This window comes from Etheostoma spectabile, chromosome 16 (assembly GCF_008692095.1).
Source record: "Etheostoma spectabile isolate EspeVRDwgs_2016 chromosome 16, UIUC_Espe_1.0, whole genome shotgun sequence".
NCBI lineage: Eukaryota > Metazoa > Chordata > Actinopteri > Perciformes > Percidae > Etheostoma > Etheostoma spectabile.
In genome coordinates, this window is record NC_045748.1 from 17,561,787 (window position 1) to 17,583,765 (window position 21,979).

The 21,979-nt window shown below is 37.9% G+C and overlaps 1 protein-coding gene across 1 annotated transcript in view; it reads left to right on the top strand.

Moving 5' to 3' along the window:
• Positions 1-21,979, top strand: part of astn2 (astrotactin 2) — a 285,511-nt gene that overhangs the window by 96,190 nt on the left and 167,342 nt on the right. Inside the window, exon 4 of the mRNA XM_032540394.1 lies at positions 15,405-15,557. Within this exon, the coding sequence (XP_032396285.1) occupies positions 15,405-15,557 (153 nt within the window). The remainder of the gene's footprint in view (positions 1-15,404; positions 15,558-21,979) is intronic.

Sequence of the window (21,979 nt, forward strand, 5' to 3'; positions counted from 1 at the left end):
ACTACTGTCCTACTTCTTCAAACAAGCAATTATTAAAATATTGAACAACAAAATTAGTAACCTTGCCTTGAGTAATTAAAAACAATCCAATTTCATCTATAAGTTTAGAGAAAGTCATTTCTTGACTTGACTTGACTGTTATTGCACATGAAACAAAACCTTTTTTAGCAGATGGTTGTGACCTTTTGCTTTGGAAGTCCACTTTTGGTCTAACACGCAGAAAGCTTGCTGCCAATATTGGTTAATTTTTATATACAAATATGAATTCTGTGCGTACTTAGAAAATGAAAAAGAGGGACATCTCAACTGCAATGAGGATTATTGTAAACTTTAATTTGTGATCTCAGAAGATTATTAGAATATGATACCTCTTACAGCAACTTTTGGCAAATTGTTATTCTTACATTATTCAATAATCCAAAGGACTGGTCAAAAGGACTGGTAATTCTAAATGTCTTTTTGTCCTACTGCTATGTAAAATTAAGAAATAAGGTGCTTCTCTCTCCCCTTTCATGTCTCCATCTGTCCTGTGGAATTAAAGGCCTAAAATGCCCCAAAAAATAATCTTAAAAAAATAAGGTGTTTTCTATCCTTACAGACCTTGATAAATGTATCCTCACTTGTATCTTTATGAATTGAGATTACTGTAATAACCACTGCAGATCATGATCCTGTTTTCAGATACAAAAGCCAGCATCTAGCTCATACACTCCAATGTAGAATGACTCATAAACTTTGTTTTTCAAACATTATCCTATGATTATATGCACTAACTGGACAATCAAAATTATCTTAATGTTCCATGTGATTTATTTCCCCCCCTAAACAGCTCTTACTGATGAGTTGAATTAACTGATCCAACAAATAACCAAAGACATTATTACAGTATTATGAATGTTCTTTTGAAAACCCCAGGGTTGCTATAAAAAGTGTAATATCTAAGAGCATACTGTAGCTAATAAAAAACTTGGCCATCAAATCAAAATGGCTGCTATAGTTAAGCATTTCAGAATCCCAAAAGTATTTCCTATTGTTCTTCTTATTCCTTTCAGTGAAATTGTGTTGTTTGTAAAGAACGCTTGATGCAGTTACTGGGTATTTATTTTACAGTATATTGTAAACAGAGAAAAAGCCTTGGGCACCACATGTAACCCAGAGAGAATCTGCTAAAAGATAATTAGATTTTACAAGTTTGAGGAAGTAAATGTGTAGCTAAATGTTGCTTAAAAATAGACAGAACAGAGACATGTAGTTTAAAAAAGATCCCCTCTAGTACAGTGGATTTTATAAGGAAAAATATGGTTTCATCATCCACAAGACCACTGTCATTACCAAGCTTATGGAGTGTTTACCGAGCTCTAATTGAACCCAAGACTGGAGAGTAATAACCCAGTGTCAAGCTTCAGATCGCTAATGTGACATCATTTTTGAGAAATGGCTGCCGGCTTGGCACACTCAAGCTTGCTCAGGGTGATGTTTTGGTTAATGCTGAATCAGGCTTGTCATCCTTCCCTATGATAAATAGATGGAAGTTAATTACAAAGACTTCCCATACTTCCTTTTGCACTATCTACGGAAAGCATTAACATTTTGTGTTGTCAATAAGAGCAATTTAATGAGATGAATAAGATGATTTACAGATGCACATAAGCAGCATACAGTATGTACAGTGTGTGTGCACACATATCATTGCATGATCAAGATCCACCATGTAGGCTGTATGTTAGAATGATTTTCTAAGTGAACTCAGGCAGAAATCCAATAAATGTGACACTTTAAGCAGTTCATCATAAAATTCTAGTCTGTGCCCACCCCAGTGTGAAAACACCCAGTGCCAGTTTCATCAATCCTGGCTTCAGCATCTCTGGTGCATTGTGTTTGTCGGAAAGTTTCAAAGCAGCACAAAATGAATAAGCTCCTATATATGGAGTACAGCAGCAGATAAGATGATATGGAGCAGAAATCACTACAACAAAATAAGGGGGGGTGGGTCCAGGTATTGTGACTCATTGAGAAATGAAGCCTTGGTAATGCGATCCAACGTGAGGCTGTTATCAGAGAGAGAAAAACAAGACATGCCTGTATAAATGGATTTGTAAGCACCAAGTCCATGCCAGATCGATATATGTGGGTTGATTGCATGCCAACTCATGATCCATCTTTATGAGGCTGTTTTGAAATGTGGTTGGGACTGCTCACCCACATATATTAGTCAATATATCCCTCAATGCTTCTGTGCTCCCAGTTTTTTGAAGACTCTTAGTTCATTAACGTTATTATGCTACATATTCAAACTGTTCACATTGACGTTGTTAAAGCTTTAAATGGCATTACTTTAGGAAAGAAAACAGAAAAAGGAGGATAGGCAGTGACACAATAACAAGGAATAAACTAATAGGCACCACCACTTCAGGCTTAGGCCCTTAAATAATTCATAGTGTTTTCTGTAATGTAAACTATGTCAGAAGGAAAGAAAAGTGAACAATGGTATGTGTATTTGCAATCAGGTTATGCAGTCATACCAATTGAAATGTAACATTGTAGAATACATTTGTGCCTTAAATTATGGGTGGGCCTCCGTCCAATCCACCCCTTCCATTTTTTGGGGGGTTTGTTCAGGAGAAAATCCAGAACTGCAGTTGTTCTCCTCGGCCTACCTTTGGTCAATATGCAATTGTTGGGAAAAAAAAATTCCAACAAAAGTTGCTTGCAGCATATTACATTAACCAAATTATTTCTGGGTGTGATGAATTATCTTGGTGTGTGATAAATTGGCACCCTATCTTAATTGTATTTGCATAATGTCTTTCTCCTTCATTTCCACTTCTACATGTGGCTGAAATGTTCCCAGTAACACTGGAGCAAGATCTGGAAATAGTTCTAAGAATAAATAAAATGTATTATTGTCTTTGGAATCTGTTTAACATATTTTTTTACCGTGAAGAAATTCATCAGTGTCTCTCCCCATACTCACTGTATAACAATTAGAAGTGTCACAAAGTGTCATCAATAGGCATACAAATAAAACAGTTAAACAGCAGTTAAACATATCCAAAGAATTGATTATTAAATTTGAAAGAAAATATGATATGTACAAGGGGGTAACCCCCTTAACAATAAATCAACACCTATAAAACCTGCAATCCCTAAAAGCAAGAAACAACAAATACATTACATACCCCTTTCAGTTGTCCCATATTATAATATGATACTGAATAACAACAACAATCATTTTAAGGAATAGATTAACTCTGACAGCATCCACAGTACTTTTGAGGAAGTGATAATAATAATCAGTCTCATTGGGATTTTCCTTGCTCTCTATGTGTAGGTTGCTTACTAGTTTTGCGCACACATTAGTACCTACAATTTGTCATTTTATCCCATACATGGCAAAGAAAAGGATTCCTACTTTGTGTGAAGCTGGACAGCACCGCTACCTAATTTGATATTAGCCTGGGTCTAAAGTATGGCCTAAGAATTCAAGCAATAGCTGGAAACAAAGCTTAACACTACAGCAATCTTTTGTGGTGTCAGAAGTGTAAAAAAAACAGAGGATAGACGCTTTCCGACCAGGTAGTTACAGAAGCATAGTTATAGGAATACTCTGCGTCTAAACAGTTCTACTAACAACTCTCCCCCAATGTCATTTTTTTCCATTTGCATTTGCACTGGCCAAGTAGCCAAAGGAACTGGTAGGAGGGGTAAGGGAGTGACACAAGCATAGCAACGGTCTTTATAGCGTTAAAATCAGAAAACAAATACACCAAAAAAAGTATGAACTGCATACTAAATCTAATGTATATAGCCAATGTCATAATGTAAACAAGTCTCCCAAAGAGAAACGGGGATCTCTCTCTCTCTCTCCCACGCCTCTGCCTGCTGCGCTGTCGCCGTGTGTATGTGTGCGTTTGTGTGTGTGTGTATGTGTGTGTGTGTGTGTGTGAGAGACGGCCGGCCAGCTTGTGGAATTTAACTCTGAGACAGTTAACCACAGGTTGTCATGTTGTGTGATATTTTTAACCAAACGATCCGTCAACGACAAAATAAAAGGCTTTTATGTACAAGACCGGTCTGAGACCTCCAGCTTACAGCGGGGTCTCCGAGCATGACTGGCAGAGCGATGAGCTTCTCAACTCCAAAAACTTTGAAGCAAATTGTCAATTTGGCAACAATCTTCGCAATACTGTGTATATTCAAAATCAAAACAATTAATTTCTCGGGTAAAACATTCTCAGACGTGAATGTAGTGATAAATAAGATGGCAAAAATTGTTTAAATTCTCCCTTTGTTGGTCTGTCTGTACCGGAAATCCGACTCTTGTTGACCTAGGTTCCTTTGCGGAAAAGGGAACAGCAAAAAGACCCTGCCCTGAAGTAGGAGCTGAGAAGAGTTACAGGAACTGCTTTAAAAATCCCCAAATTGGTCCAGTCGGAACGCAAGAAAAAAAGGGTTCTAGGAATGTTATGTTCTAGGAACTGCAAAAATTCCTCCGGTCGGAAAGCAGCTAATGTCTCCAAAAGACAGCAGACAGCAGACAGAATGCAGAAAGATGCCATTGAAGGTGGAGCACGGCTTTCAGTCAGGAATCAACCCCACTTGTCCCCTGAGTCCAGCCTGGTCGTCTTGGCTAAGATGTTCAAGAGCTTCATGCAGCTGCACATAGAGAGAGACAGAAGACAGGTGGATGAAGGTCACAGTACAAGAGCAGGAGTAGAGTGTTTTGACCCAGATTTCTACGCCAGGAATGGTGCGGAAGCCTAGCCTTTGAGGGAGGTAACAGTTAAGCAATTTGCTGCAGTCATGCTCAGAGTTTTTAGTCAGGTATAGAACAAAATACTGACCAGAACCTAATGTTTATGAGTTGCACACTCTTCAAAGCGCCAAGTGAGAGAGACACTTCTTGCCACTCTCAGACTAATAGACTGATTGCATTTCAATGAAACACTGAACGCATTTCCTTTGGGAAAGAAATGGGATAAACACCTTGTATTTTGCTTGTTTCATACAGAGGGGTTCCCCAGAGCTTAGCTGAACTTTTGCCATTTGAGCTAAGCTCATTAGGTCAGAGGCCCACTGGATGAGCTCTGTGAAATGTGGGAGGAAGTTGACTCACCTAAGTGATGATTCTTATACTCTTTCATGACTCACCAAACAATATGAAAACAAACTTGGTGCTGATCATGGATAAAGAGCACATGAAAACCACTCCCATGGTTCCACACAACCTGCTGAAATGGCACCCAGGTTCAGTTTCAGACATTCTATTTGGCAGTTTGTAGAGTTCATTTGATTTCCAAAGAGCTTATTGTGAGCTTTTTACCTGCCTTGTTTCTTTAATATTAGACATGATACATCGTCAATCATCAACACCTCCCGGGGATTCATTGTTGACCATGTTTCTGCCTGTTTTCTTTGATACGATCTGAAATACGGTTAACAATGCATCCTGGGAATGGTTGATTGGTAGCTAATGAATGTCACTGTGGAAGATAACGCTTTTGTATTTGCCTTTTGTTTCTGTTGCTTAGCATACGTCAAAAGGTATGCATGTATGTAGGGAGTGTCTTTGCATGCAATGTTGGCTCCCAGCACCTTTTTAGATTGCACTGGACAGTGTTGGACAAGTTACTTCCAAAATGTAATACAATATATAGTACGAGTTACTGTCATTTGAGAGTAATTAGTTATATTACAATGTTACTGTCTCTAAATTCTATTGCTTTACACTACTTTTGCATTACTTTTAAGTTTATTTCACCAAAGTATAACTTGGCAAGTAGCTTGTGAATTTTACCACGGGATAAATAAAGTCTTGTCTTTATCCAATTCAATACAGCTTTACAGTTGGTGTTTCCAGGTGTTACCTGCCAGCAATAGGCTGCATGTCATTGTTACTTATTAACCTTCTGAGGTCTGAGGCATTTTTACACTTCTTTTTAAATTCACCTTTTAAGGGTATTTGCATATAACCAATCTCTGTGATCATTATTAAAATATTCAGAACAAACTCAGCTTTTTGTAAGGTTTAACCTATAATTGTCCCAGCCCAATGTGTGAAGAGATAATTCGGCGCTAAAGCTGACAAAGTTGATGATTGCTTTTTTGAAATTCCTCAAATCTCTTGAGAAAACAAACCTACATTAAGTGGTTTTGGTGCTTGTAATTAATTCACAAAAGTCTTGGGTTCACAAAAGTAGTGTTATATATGAATGAAATATATCTGAAATAAAATTTAGAAAGTATCGCTTTTTGAATAAGAGTTTTGTCAAACATCGCTTGGACTCCCTAGTGTGTCTATTGTCCTCAAAAGGTTAAATATGTACATTAGCACATTAGTTATTAACCCATACATTTCTGAGTCACTGTCTCCCACACTGTCCCAAGAGATGCATTTATTTGAAATATTTTTATGTGAGGATCTTGTTCTTAAATCTCATGACTAGGGTGTATTTCTTAATTAATTGTCAGGCAAGAGCTTCAGCCTGTCTGGAGCAATTGGAGGTCAGAGCTTGGCCTACGATGTTTAGCTGGCGCAGCATGGGGAGACACATCCATATTTTATTCTAGCCCATGGCAAGAGCAGGAGCTATACATAGCACTTTATTCCTGCTCCTCTGCAAACAGCAGATGCTTTAAAATATACAAGTAGAGACAAACGCTAGCAGAAAGAAAAAGTGTCTGACTAAAGATGGGACATTACATTCTTTCCAGTGGCTGGGGATGACTAGACATAAGACAGTAAATGTTCAAATCCTGCAGAGTGGGAGAGTTTCTGTCTGTTCCTTGCGTTTTTCTAAGTTCTCCAGATGTCTTTAAGTGTTTTCAACTGTTAATATATTTCATTTTGTTGTATCTTGGCAATCGCCATAGCACAAAAATGCAATTCCGCTTGTTCCTTTCTTTCTATGATGTAAGATTTTGTCAAACTTCCAATTCTCCCATACTGTATCTTTTTTTTTACATGGATTATGTGCTCTGACTTTGGCAATGCCTTCAGTATGGTGCCTTTGGTATTTATCTGTTAGTTTTGGGATTAAAGATCTACGGAAGAGGATTAAGGCCACATGTGAAAAATGAAGTTGATCTCTGAGTTTACAGTCTATTAGTTTATTCTCAGAATTCTGGCTTTAAATTTAGGAATTCTGACTTTATTCTCAGAGAGTAAGCATTGTGGAACCGTATCAACCTATTCATTTATTATTTTAAATACACAAAATGTTAGCTTTCAGCAATTTTTTTAAATATGTTAGGTCCATATGTGTTTGTGTTATGTCAAAAATGTGAAAATGAACTGCTACCTCCTGTCAGTTCTAGCCACTGAAAAGAAATAGAGAAATCTGGCCAATTACAAAAGCTGGTCAGTCTGACGTCATTACCATTCATGAGCTCTCCCAGTTGCGCTGGGTAAAGGATGCTGATAGCTGGGCTCTCATTGGCTAGCTGTTAGCCAATCAGTGTTAAGCAGCTTATCTCATTGAATATTAATGAGAACTGGCACAAATCTAGCCGTTTCTTCCACACTTCTTCTTCTATGCCACGCTAGTATGGCTTGAAACAAGGTAACCAAGGCATTTTTTCCACAAAAAATGTTAGAGTCCATGGTTCAGACATTACCAAAAAGTATGAAATACGTGTAGCAGGGCACCTTTAAGATATTTTCTAAAACTATGCAATGGCACATGATTTTGTTTTATTCACTCTCCCTCTTACTGTACTTCCTATTGTTATCATTATTATTAATATTATTTTTCTGTTTTTTTCTTTCTATGATGATTCCTCCCTATTATGTTCCCCCCATCTGTCTTATCATATTTTCAGCTTATGCTCCTTTACCCGCTGCTCTGTATCCCACCCGGCTCTCTTATTTGCATCTCATTCCCAACATCATCTCCTTTCTCTTTGCTTCAACACCCATGGCATCCATTGTCTTCCCATCTCTTCTTCACACGTCTCTGGCACTATCTCTTTCTCTCTCGGCCATTCTCCGTTCATCTTTGGATCCCTTGTCATCTCCAACACTTTTGTCTTTTTCTTTGTATCTGTCAAGCCTCTTACTCTCTTCCCATGTACCTGTCACACTTCCAGAAGCAGGGCTGTCAAAGCTTTCCCAGAGAGCTAGACTGGACTGCTCCTATTGACACGATGGCAACTTTAATAAATCACAGAGGGAATCAGAGCCGGTATGAACCCCTGCTTCCTTGCTATTGATCCCTTCTGCACTCATTTGCTCCCCAAGCCGTGAAGGGGAGGAGAGAACACAAGGGAATAGAGATGCAGCTAAAGTGTGTATGTGCTTGTGCCTGCATGCATGACGGCAAGTGTTGGAGGTACAGGCAAAGAAAAGACATAAGAAAGGGAATAATAAAAGGAAATGCAATTTAAAATAAATGAAATCTGCAGGAAATTTTATTTCTTTGGATCACTTTCTTCCAGATTTGCTCCAAATGAAAACAGCAGGGGTTGGTCGAAAGATCTTCAGAAATCTCTTCACCATTTTCCACATGCCTGCATCTGCTACTGTGTATACGAGTGCCGTTGGCTGCCTGGAGGGATGGCTTTGAATAGGGAAAGTCTATAACAATTGTTTAAACATGTCAAGAAGTTGCATAACTCTCATGTTGTCCTTGGGTGAAATTGACGCGTTTTCCTATATCAATGTTCTTTTTAATTACCGAAAATGACATTACTAATTCAACACAACACTCTTTGGCAAGTACAAATCTCTACTTTTCATTAATTTTGGTGTCTTATTCAGTTTTATAGCATTTGAAAAACAAATTGAAGTGGTTTTGAAACTTTTGAGTGTAGTTTGACATATTCCAGACTGTGATTATCCATCAACATACATTCCCTTAATTTTAGTCTAAATAATTCCTAATTTATGCTTTTCTAACTCGAACATTAGTTATAATTTCCTAAATTAAGTTTATTGACCAAAAATTCCTAAAATAACTGTAAAACTTAAGTTAATAAGTTAGTGTTACGTAGTGTTAAATGTCAAAAAATAGCGACAAACATAAAAAAAAAAGTATTGGAAAAAAAGAGACAAAAACTTAAGAAAAAGTTAAAAACACTGAAGCATCAAAAGTGTTTATTTTTTCAATTTTGACGGGAAGACAACACAAGGGTTAAATCAAATTGGCCATATGTGCATAAGTGTTGCCTTATGTCTCACTGACTTTCAGCAGAGAGAAAATAGCTTCTTGAGCCTAAGAGAAATAAGGTTTAAGGACTATTTATGGACAGAAAGTCATGGTCAAAGGTTTCAGTTTCTGACAGACAGTAATTCCCATAGGCTGTATCAGCAATTTGGAGGAAGCCGACCGTCTTGTTCATTTGGCTTTTTTGAGTAGCTAGTCCTTCAGTGTATTTTTTGCTGACGGAACAACTGTTGCCTTTCCTGGTGCTGAATATCATTTGCTGTGAAGGTACGGACATCAGATACATGCGTCATTATATCAGTTGTTTTCTTTTGATACCCAGAGATATATTTTTAGAAATCTCTTCTTCTGCAAATTAGTGCTTTACCAGGTAATATTTTGTTTTTTTTGTTTTGATTAAAAAACATGAATTCCTCCTCTGTTGATTGTGATAATATCATACCAATATCATACCATACACATTTATTAGCATTGTTGTTATTTTATTAGTAGAAGCTGTAGCAGCAACTGTATTAGTACAAATAATGACGTCAGTAGTATTAATAACCAATGGTATGCTAAATTCTCAACTAATATCTACTTTGAAAATGATTTGCACAGGGGCAAAACAATATGGTTAATCAATCAGCAGTCATCTCTTAAGTTTACTGTGACAATTTAAGCTTTATTATGCTACCCACATTTTTCTTGTTCTTGTTTGTCTGCTTGTTCTTCTTGTGATTATGAAATGAATATATTTCACCAACAAAATAACAAAAATGACGATGTCAAATACTTGTTAAATTGGAAGGGTCTCTTGCCATTAGCGGAAGAGATTAATGTCCAATACTGTTGGACAGCGAGGGCCGTCTGTTTTATTTTTATTTTACACAAATACCGCCGTATACCGTACATCCTGGTGAAATGTCAAGGTATGAAAAAATAGATACCAATTACCAACATTACATTGCAGTCTGCTAATCGTTAACAGCGTTCTTGCTCAATACTGGACCAATTTCAAAGATCTTTGTTCACATTAGTCATTTAGACAGAAATACATGCAAAAAAATACAGAAATTCCCCTTTAACTTGTCTGGCAGTGAGTAGTTTGTTAATGCTAACCTTTTTGTGTGTTTTGTCTAACTAGTGAGGCTCTCCTGAAACCTTAGTTGACCCATAATAAGAACAATGAGTACATATCCATCAAAAAGAAAATGGCTGCATGCCTTACCTCTCTGGGTCTGTGTGAAAGCATTGCTTACCAATAAGCTCCCAGGGGAGGCTAGATTATAAGAGATGCAAAAAAACAGAGCAGGGAAAAAAAACAGATAGGCGGTATTATGTTTGTAGTGAACACTTGAGCAACACCCTGATTATTTTTCAGATGTGTAATGTTCCATGGTCTTTACATTAAATTCATTTATTTATAGTATCAGTTCATAACAAGAGTTATCTCAAGACACTTTACAGCTAGAGTATGTATATATAAGTATAATATATGTATGTGTGTGTGTGTGTGTGTGTGTGTGTGTGTGTGTGTATATATATATATATATATATTATTATAGAACACACTATAATTTACAAGGACCCAACAATTCTAGTAATTCCCCCAAGAGCAAGCAACAGTGGCGAGGAAAAACTCCCTTATAGGAAGAAACATCGGACAGACAGGCTCTTGGTAGGCGGTGTCTGACAAGGCCAGTTGGGGGTGAAATGAATAGTGGCAATAACCGTCACAATAAAAGATAATGGAACAGTGACTAGAAATAGTAGTTGTAGTAGTTCATGGCATAGCAGGGCACTGCAGGGCGTTAGAGGGCACAGCAGAGCATAGCAGGACGTAGCAGGACTTTTGAGGGCACCGCAGGGTGTAACAGGGCATAGCAGGATGTGTAGGAGGACCACAACGACAGCTGCAACCATGATTTTGGTGCCACCCTAATCCAAGGACACATGCTGTGAGAAAAAGAACATAAGGACTCCGGGGAATAAACTCCCCAGAGCTAAGTTAGTAACAAGCATTTCTGGGACATCAATGCACCCAAATGGAAAGCTAGAGGAGCTCAGTGTGTCAAAGGAACATTAGATGTGAACATATCCATATAATACATTTGTCTTTGTTGAGTATGTTATCAAGCTTCAAAGAGTTTTTTTTGCCACTGTTTAAACTGCAAATCATTTGATTTGTTGGCCATTTTCATATTTTGGTAAAGGCCATGAAAGGATGAAAATGGAGGTTTGAGTCCACTTTATGTAAACTGCTGTGCTTTACACACAGCTGTAAAAGCAATGTACTTGACAGACAGGGAGTAGCAAATAAAAGCAGGGCAGGAGCTAAAACATGTCATTTACATAGACAAAAACAAACAACTGCATATACATACACACTTTCACAAAAGCCTGCATAAACAAAAACAAGCATGCAAATTGAGAGGGTTATCTTCCCGTATTGGGCACCGTTAGACCGGGACGTTAGGAAAATAGGAATAGGTTGACTGATGCATCATGCTGTTGACATCCACTGCTTATGAGACACTGTTAACACATGATAAGGGAGTAACTGCAGATAAGAGAGAAAATAAAGGCACCAGAGCTTTAGCTGACATAGAACTCAAAATGAGAAGCCTGTGTGGACCTGAGGTCTGGGGAAAAACAAATGTCAGAATAAAATATCTTAGTAGCTGCTTCTGACAGATGTGAGAAATGTCGAGTAACAGCCAAATAGTGAGAGACCTTCAGGAGAAAACATTCTGCTAAAAATGAACACATTTGTGTTTTAGTGTTCATGACTAATGCAAACATTAATGTCTTACAATATCTTGTGTCAACTATGGAGTCTTGTGGGCAATTTGTGATAAGGAGGACCATCTTGTTTGTAATTAAATGAAATGATTGCTCCATATCTGAAGATTGGCCAAAGAACATGTCAGTTTTACAGGATTAAGTGTACATTACTAAATGGTGCAAACACATCCGTCAAGAGGTTTTAATATTTTAAGATGATTGAGATGTAAGGTGTATGTGTATGTTAGCGGGAAAGACAGAGATACAAACATAAACATTAGCAATTCAGGGACTTACATTTGTTTCCAAATGGAACAAAGGAAGAGGAAAAAGAGAGGCTATTTAATATGTATGCAAGCAGTTAACCTCAAACATGCTGTCACACATTCTGCTCAGTCATGGCAGGTCAAAACTTAAGTGCCACCTACTCTGGCCCTTCTTATTTTTTTGCTAACCCCAAGAACCTGAATTAGCCTGAAACTGCCATAAATACCCACAGGGAATTAAGTTCCTTTGTTAAGTTCTTTATATTTTCTATTCACTTTCCTTTCATGGTTTTAGCTCCCATATTGACACTACAGCTAAAGCAAAGCCCTTTTGGATTTTAAAATGCAAACCAAATGCCAAATGTGGTGGCCAGCTGAACATGTTTAGGTTGAATGTGTATAAGCCTAAACCCTAATTTTACTGTTTAAGATACTTTCTGCTGTGCCTAACAGAGAAAACTACTCTGCTATTATAGCCTTGAAATGTGCTTTCTTTTCTCCCTGAAGACGGTCAGTATGGGAAATCCTTTGGAAGTTGGTGCCAGGGAACTCTTGTTTTAGTCTTTGTGTCATGTGCTCAAAAGCATTCCTTCAGCACAAGGCAGAACCCGACTCATAGCCAAGGGTTGGTGTACATGCACCACACAATTACCAGAAGCAACAGTAACTGCTTCAACATTAAAACCAGTAAGCTTAAAAAAAAGTTCAGTTACTTCTGTATGATACAACATAGTAGAAGAACAACAATTATACTTTGTTAGTGTATCATAGCTTTAGCTGTAGTCAAACAAAATGGATATCTTTGCAGTTTATGATATATTGAAGGCAGCTGGATTGTAAATAAACTAATTATCAGCAATAGAAGCGGGAGGCAGCATGCAGTAAGCTGAAGTATTGTAAACAGAGAAACAAATGAATGAAGGCTGGCGTGGTAAGTGATTGATGTGCACAGCTTACTGTGAATTTGAAGCCACTGGCCACTTAGCAGAAGTGATGTGGGGGATATGTCAGTAACAGTGGCAGTTAGATAAATTCACAAAAAGCCCATTTATACAAAGTCCATCCATCCATCCTCATCTGCTTATCTAGTATCAGGTCACTTATACAAAGTAAATTACTTAAGTATTTTCAACTAGAAGCATGATATTGTAAACATTTTCAAATTCAGAGATCTGGATATTCAGATTCTTCATAAACAAAGTTTACTATTTCACCAGAACTGTGGTGAAATGATATGTTTCATTTCCACACAGTACTTTTTTGACTGTGGTGCTTTTGACAGAGTTGATGCTCGTTGGCTCTATGAACCATTAGTTTACTTAGTTTTCAACTGCCTGGGTTTGTTTGACTGCCATTTAGCTTTTTGGCTGCCTTCAGGGCACCTTAGATCAATTTGTATAGTGATAACACAGGGCTTAAAAATGTGACACACTGTTATAGTGGAAATATCTTCAGAAAGTTCATATCCAGCCCTTTGGCTATAGACACGTATTGATGCCTCTGGGGGGAAAAAAATAAATCTAACATTGTTCTAGTCCCTCTTCAATCATGTACGAATAGGTGTTTTGATGAAACGTCTCTGGCCGGCTGCTGGATTCCTAGTCAACAACCCATGTACATACATTATTTTATCTAAAAAGAAAATGCTTGTGTTTTGTTCATTGCTAAGTGTAGGTTAACAGTGAGTGTGCTGCCTAGTGGTATAGTTCTCCTCTTGTTTTCCTAACTTTCAAGGATAAATGGACTACTAACTTAACTAACACCCAAACAGAAGAGCTAAAATATGTAGTAGCCAATGCACTTTATGTCAATTTTCCAAGACAGCACAAGCTAGAGGGTGTCTTTGTCTGTGGAAAAGATTTTGTTGGAGCTATTTGTAAGGACCAAACAACTTGTGGGTGTTTTGTTCTTCTTGAACATTGTTATAACAACTTTAATAACTCTACAAAACAAAAACATTTTTGGCTGGAAGCCATAAGCCAACATCTGTTCCCAAAATTAGGTCATGGTCACTTTGCATCATGCCTTGCACCTGGTTACGGGGGTCTATTACCATATGCCAACCATGCCAACCACAACCTGAAACAATGATTCTGAACAAATTGTGTATCATTGAAAGGGTAATGTTTGTTCTGAAGCACACTGCAACACCGCTGTTAATGTTAACTTTCCATTCATAATATCAAAAACAATGTGAACACTACTGCCTTTTCACTTCAACCCTCATCCTCTTCATTTCCATCTTCATCTGCTCTTGCACGCTCATTGGCATGCACAATGAGCATCCACTGGGAGCAACACATCACCATTATTCATGAAAAGAGTACACCTCTGAGCCAGACTGACAGATCAAAAGACGCTGATGATAGGTGGGGGTAGTGGTGGTTGGGGTGATAAATGGCCTCATCTTTTGGAGATGGCTATACTTACACTAAGTTTGGGGACCAAACAGTTTTCAGAGGTTTTTTACCGGTTGTTTGTTTTTGGCCACAGCTGTCTAACCCTACACTTTCAGTATTTGCTTGCAGATATGATAGCCCATATACAGTACGGCCAATTTGTTACTCCTTACATACACTTAGATTAAACTTGAACGCTTCACAGGGGATATAAAACAAGGGTGGTTCTATTAACAGAGGCTATAAGTACATGTAGTTAAATAGCATATCTCTTTTAGATATCCATGTTACGACATGTTTGTGTCAGACACAATAAGGGGAGACTCCTAATTAGTATATTCATTCTGGCATTAATTAATTAGCCAGAGCATATCTAGACAGAATGTCCTGTCCTTTTACTTTTGCAATTTTCTGCTGTACGGTAAACCCTTTTCCCTACAGCCAGTTGTTTTGGAGTCATTCATCAGTAAAAGAGTGAGACTGAGCCATCAGTGGAAGCGTTGGCAGGGTCCCTGTAGAGATGAGGCAAAATTGAATTGATGGAATCATTTAAAGGCCAGATAAAAGAAATAACACAGTGCTTTTTTTTTACAGTGTCTAAATAGGACAGCCTAGTGACTGATGATGCATATCGAACTTTTATCTTTCAAATAATAAAGAAAAAAAAGCTATTTAGAGATGTTTACCTTTATGCATCCATGTGTGTATTTTACTTACTATAGCTTATGTGTCACTATTTGCAAAATTATTTTCACTTTAAAGCCTTATGACATGCCTGCCATTTTCACTTTGGAATCTCTGTTTCGCAGTTATTGACCCAAACACGGAGTCAGTAGAGGATTTGATGCAGAGGTTCCAGGACAGTTTCCGTGGTCCCAACACGCCAACGGACATGTCTCGCTATCAGCATGTCATGCACAGCTCGTTGACGGGTCGCCGAAGGGTCGCCAGCCACACCAGAGGTAGGACAAAAAGTAATTCGAAAAAGTTTTCTTGGCAAGATGATTTAAAGCGTATACATGTTGTCTTTAATTTTACTATGCACACTAGACAATGTTTGCTGAGTTTTGGTGCGTCTGTGGCACTTATTTATAATTTTGGGCAGGGATATTTGCCCTTTTAATACAACATTCATGCACTAGTATATAATGTGAAATAAGAATAAAGCCGTTTACACTCTGCTTTATGAGATGTGTAAATATGTTGGCATTTTCTTTCCATGCACTTTTCAAAACGCTAGCTGCCATTGACCATTATTTGTATTTAGAAGCCAAAGATTTCACAGTTTGTCCACTAAATTACATAGTCTTTACATAACTACCAAAGATTATCCAAAGAATAGCATTGTAGATTGATAATGCTTTAGATGGTCCAGGTGTTAAATTTCAGTATGGCAGATATTACACATAAATGGTCAATTTAGATATTCCATTTTGCTTGACCTAAATAAGTTTGTAATGACCGAGGGAACACATGCAAACACAGTAAAAGTAAGAAAGCTGCGCTCAATTATTTTAATGAATGACCTCTAGATGACCATATTAACCACTGAGCTACCATGCTGCTCTGGAGAATTGCCAATCTGCTTTGCGAACAATGTCACAGTTCTTTTCACAATTTCCTTCAAGTAAATGTGACTTACCATTTCATATCCCATTTGATATCTGTGAAATTTGTTAAAATGTAGACTTTTTTTCTTTTACATCATGTAACGTATTTTGACACCAGATATTGCATAGGGACATGAGGAATACGGTAAAAAGTGACTTTAGTCATTCAGATTCATAATTTGTGTGTGAACATGTAACTATCTACATATTCATCAGGGGTTCACATAGCCCTGCATCTAACCTTCTGTATAGGCTCATATTTATCTGCCTAGGAATAGTGCATAAAAATAGTTTAAGCATCTCCCAAATTCAAAATATTTTAAAGGGAATAATTTGATTTATAATTGAAAGATGAATTGCACATTTTAAAAAAGTTGGTCTCTCTATACACTTATTACCTTTTGTTTACATGTTTTATCATGATTGCTTTCAGTTCACTTGGTGTGTTTTCTGAATCATTAAAAATTAATTGGGAGCACAGTGTCCCAGTTGCGAAAAAAATATGCATTGTTAAATTTTGAGATGTGACATATTGGTGACAACAGCCTCTGCCCCAGAAATAAATTCTGCTCATTACAGCAACATTCCAAATAATTTTAATTAGACATGCAGTCTGTGTCATTGGTCATATCATTATGACCACTGAGACATTAACGCTGAAAATAAGACATTAACCATGATGAGTTCACCTACCCTTGACAGAATAGCTTACTACCCTCTTCATCTACAGTAGATGTAAAATACAACACTGAGTAACTTTACATATTATGCATGCTTACTTATGTGGGGATTATTAATCTTTCCAGTCACATAGCCAGTGGTGGAGTAAGTTTATATTCATGGTTATCTAGAATACTTCAGCTTAGCTTATGCTTGTCTTATTTGCTGTTGAGGATTTCCCTCTGTAGTAATTAAATGCAACTTGTGTCTACCTTCTGAGCAGATGATGCCTTTTAAAATTAAATGCGTGCAGGTCAAGCTCCTCTAAACTCTGTGAAGGACACTGCTGAGTGAGTTCCTCTCTGAGGTCAATGGTAAAAGAGTCAGTTTGTGGGCCTATAATTAGAGCTAAAAATGTCTCCTCAAGTGCAGGCAAGTACTACAAACATGATAATAGGAGAGACTTAAACTGAGGAGGAAACTCTATTAGTCGGAATGATGTTAGAGGGGAATGTTAATTGGTCATACATAGAAATTCCTTGCCTGTGCCAGGCAAAGGCCAGCAGCAATGTGGATTGTGGCTGGGCAGATGCTTTTCTTTTTGATATTGTTTTTATGCTGTGCAAAAGCTAAGTGTCTCTTGCATTTTGTCTTAGCCCCTGTGTGCAAAACTGAACTGAGTAATACTTGACAATACAGGGTTTCATGCCATGTAGATTTAACCAAGCGACACAGACAGGTGGAGTGGAAGACATCATCTGTGTAGTTTATGAGAAGTGACAAGAGCTTAGGCTGAGCTACTGGAATTAAGTCAGTGCCAGGCATGACATGAAATACAGGTGGTCATAATGAAGACCGAAAGGTCTAAGCCATTCAAAAATATATTTCAAAAACACATACTTTAACCACTTGTGACTAATCGTACTTACTTGAAAAATGGTCAATCAAATTTATTTTTGTTGATCCGGAAATGAATGTATGGCTGTTATATTACATTGCGGAGAAATTAGCAAATAATCTCTTTCCAAGCATGCCCTGCTTCAAAGAGGTTGTATACAGTGAGGCACACATCTCTTTATCATGACAGACAAAACCTGGGCCCTAGTTCCTTGAAACATTTTAAGGCTGACAGGCCCCATTATAAATAAATGGGCTAGGATCATTATATCTTAAAGTTCTCATATTATGCTCATAATTATATTTAGAGGTTGTATCAGTATAGGTTTACATGGTTTAATTTTCAAAGAACACCATATTTTTGTTATACTGCACATTGCTGCAGCTTTTATTTTCACCCTGTGTTGAGCTCTCTGTTTTAGCTACAGAGTGAGGCATCACACTTATTCCATCTTTGTTGGGAGTCACACACGCGCAGTAGCTATGTAAGGACTACTAGTCAGTCAGACGCAGAGCGAGGGAGTGCCATGCTAGCAGCTCGGTGAGCATTATAACGTGTTACAAAGTGATACATGTTCGTCACAGAAGTAAAGGCTAAAGGTAAATGCCAAAAAGCATAATATGAGCTTGTTAAGATACCTTTGGGGAATGAACCCTGAGTCCAATGTTGAAGGGGAGACCATGTGTGTTTAAGGAATTTATTATTGAGAACATTGGCAGTGGGCTAGTCTGCACAAGAGGAAAGCTATTGTCCAAGATGTCTGAATGTGAGTAATAGCAGTAGGTACTGTAAGGATGCAGGGGGGTGTCTACATCCAGCAGCACACAATCATTTTAGGAAACTGCACATTCTTTTCCTTGAGGCATGAGAGATGGTGGAGAAGGCATGCCCCTAATGGCCAATTATTGGGCTTGAGGGCTGTCTGGATTGAAGATTCACCCCAAATCTGCGTAGGAGTAGGAACAAGAGCAAATAAGAGAAACACATCACAGTAGTGCCTGGTTGTTAAGTAAAACTGCCTATAGTTTACCAACCAAAGTACCTTCGTTTACTTGATTCATATTGGAGGTACTCCGCATCACAACAAAGCACAGGCACTGAAGTAGATCCCAAACTTCGTCAAGGAAAATGGTTAAATATTGCCGTGCTTTAGGTTGTATCAATAGGTCAGACTGAGAAAAAACATTTGGAATATTATCGACTTCCAAAAGTTATTCAAAACCAGGGAGTGGAATGCCAGAAGTTGTCAGAGGAATGGAGGCGCTTGTGGTTGGCAAAGCTCAAACTCACTCAGATAGTGTACAGTGTAGCTAGCAAACTGGGGGTCTTTGAAATGAAAAAGAAAAATGATTGAGAGTCACTTGGTTACACCTTGAGTATTACAATGATATCACACAGTTAAGGTTAGGTTAAAAATACATCATTACATTATTTTACTTTGGGTAACGGTCATTAATGACTTGGTACTGCATCTCCCTCAGCCATCCACACACCATCTGGTTATAGACCTCCAGACCTTTGTAGGATTTAAGGTCTGCCACTCTGTATGGGCCTGGCGAGAAAACCAGGTAGTTGACTATATCGGGATATGCAACTGAAGGAAGTATCACCAGGTCGTCATGGATCCGAGAAGAAGGAGCCAACTCGTAGGGATCTGCACCTCCAATAAACCGTAATTTCTCAAAATGTTGCGCCTTTTCTTGTGATCCAAGTCCTTCCCTATATGCCTTTCCATCTTGGACGCTTTTCTTTTGTTTAGACAAGACTATATTCACTTAAAGTATCCACAGTGCACAACACTCCATTGTTCTCTGTTCAGTTGTTTACACAGAGTGCCTCCAATATGATTTATTTTTTTAAATTTTTGCTCTGTGGCAACATTCTTTGCTTCACTGTCAGCATGTATTGCCCTAGTTTCTTGTAAGCACAATCGTATACCTGGACTCTCAGAAAATGTTGGCTCATGCACAGATTGTCTAGTCTCAGTCACTACCTTCAATTTCCAATTATACCAACTTGGCAACAACTCTCAGGATCTTATTTGGAGGATATATCACAAAGCATGATCTGAGCCAGATTCAAAATTGCTATGAACATGCATATTGTTATAGATACAGAATTGTCCATATTGATAGCAATAAGAAGTTATTATTGAGGTTGCAATTGGACCTGGCATGCAATCCTATAGTACTGTATATCCCCTGCCACCTGACCAGCTGTGAGTTTCCCACTTACACTTAGCCCCTTCATGTGTCTTGGGCAGATATGATAGCTACATGATAATCACAAAAGCCAAGTCAAAGCCAAATCTAAGCCAAAGGCTGCCAAGGAAAATCAGAAACAAATTGCAATTTGATTGCTCTAAACATCTTTGGAGGTGGTTATCAATCTAGAACAATAGTCAAGCCAGATTTAAAAAAGATGTAAACATCAATTTTTCAAAACCACTCATGTAGTCTGTCTTTATCCCAGTCCAAACTATGTCAGTATCAGTAAGTGGAAGTTTAATTGCAGACAAAATCATCAGCAAAAATGTTTTATTTGTACTCCATTCACGCAACTTATCCATGTGTTTGTGTTGTTACAAAACTTGTCAAAGATTTAGGATGTTATCCAGAGACAGAAGGCTACCAAAGGGGCTGCTACACTGCTGCGTTGTCTATCGCTTTTTTAAGGGACTTTGAATTGGCTTTTAGGTACATTATTGCCAACTTCTTGACTTAGGTTTGTCCCACCCAGATTTGCATTTAGCACAGGCATTTTAAGAGATGCTCTCTTTTACCTCGTGAAGATGCATTCTTGTGGCTATAGAAAATGTAACCGACAGTGTATACAGTCTCCCCTAAATTATATCTGAATATAGGGGACATGAAATGATTTGCGGAGCCACTCTGTCTTCACTGAACTGCCCAATGATCTCTTTCTTGCCTGAGAGAAGTTGTTGCATTTTGCCATCAAAGTGCATAAGTCAACAATTTCCGTTGGTTGGCTTTCATCTTTTGTTCAATGTGGAGTATTCCATTTCAATGTGATACACACAGGAGCCACTTCTTTTGTACTCAACAACCCCCTGGATATGCCTTTTTTCTAGGTCTGTGAACACCAGATTTAATGATCTGGGATTAACATGTTGTGAGCTTCGGTTGATTGTGTCCTCCTTCTGAAGTTTGGTAAGGTTTTTTTATGTGCCTGGTACCTTGACTTTGGCCTTATTGTCCCCATCGACTTTTACATGGCATTAAAGGTGCAGGGAATGGCAGTTCATGTTGCTTGTCTGGAGACGTATTTCCGTCTTTTCCCTATAGTTAGCATTAAGAATAGACAAGTATGAGTGGGAGACTTTGCTGTGATGTTGCTTCCCCCTGCATATTATGCTTGGTGCAGAGCTTCGGCTATTTATGGCCTGAGGTGGAAAGGTCGTCCTGATAAATGTACTGTAGACAGCAAAGAGTTTTATGGGGATAAAGAGGCAATTTGCTTATGTCATTCGGTCAATTCACAGTCAAGCCTAGAGTTTGCAAGACAATGGAAAAATATTGTAATATAGAATATTTTCGTAAATTAATTCTTTTGTTTTGTTGGTTTTTCTTGTGGAGCAAAAAGGGACTACAGCTTACAATTCAATCTTGTGTTGTAGAATGACAATAAATTAACCTTGCCAGATTATTTTTGTGATGTTGTTTATATGTACATGCACTACCCACTTTTTTAGCATATACTGTAAGAACTGCTCTGCCCTCAAACATCGAAAGAATTACGCATTTCATAATATTTTGTGAGATTTCACTTTAAAAAATGTGCTTGTGTTTGTACTATGGTTACATGATGTAACTGTCGTTGTTCTAGTGTAGTCACCTTTCTAGAAAAACTTTGAAGTCACAACACATTTGTGGTTTTGTCAAATATTAAGATTTATGTTGTAAAAACTTGCTCCCTTATTTGCATGCACCTCTGTGCATGCTATTCCCTGCTGTGGTGTTAATGTATTTTCATGTGCTGGCTAGAAGCTGTGGAAGTTTTTTGATGTGTCACAACCAATACTTTGGCCTATTACGATGTGGATGACCTTATGGTTATTATCTAGCTTTTCTCTTGTTTAATTGACGCTTTGAAGTAGCACATGAAAGTAGTTTGGTGTGTGTGTGTATGTGTGTGTCTTTGAATATGTGTGTTCCATGGTGCTTGAATTAATTTAGGGCTCAGCTGCTCCATTTTC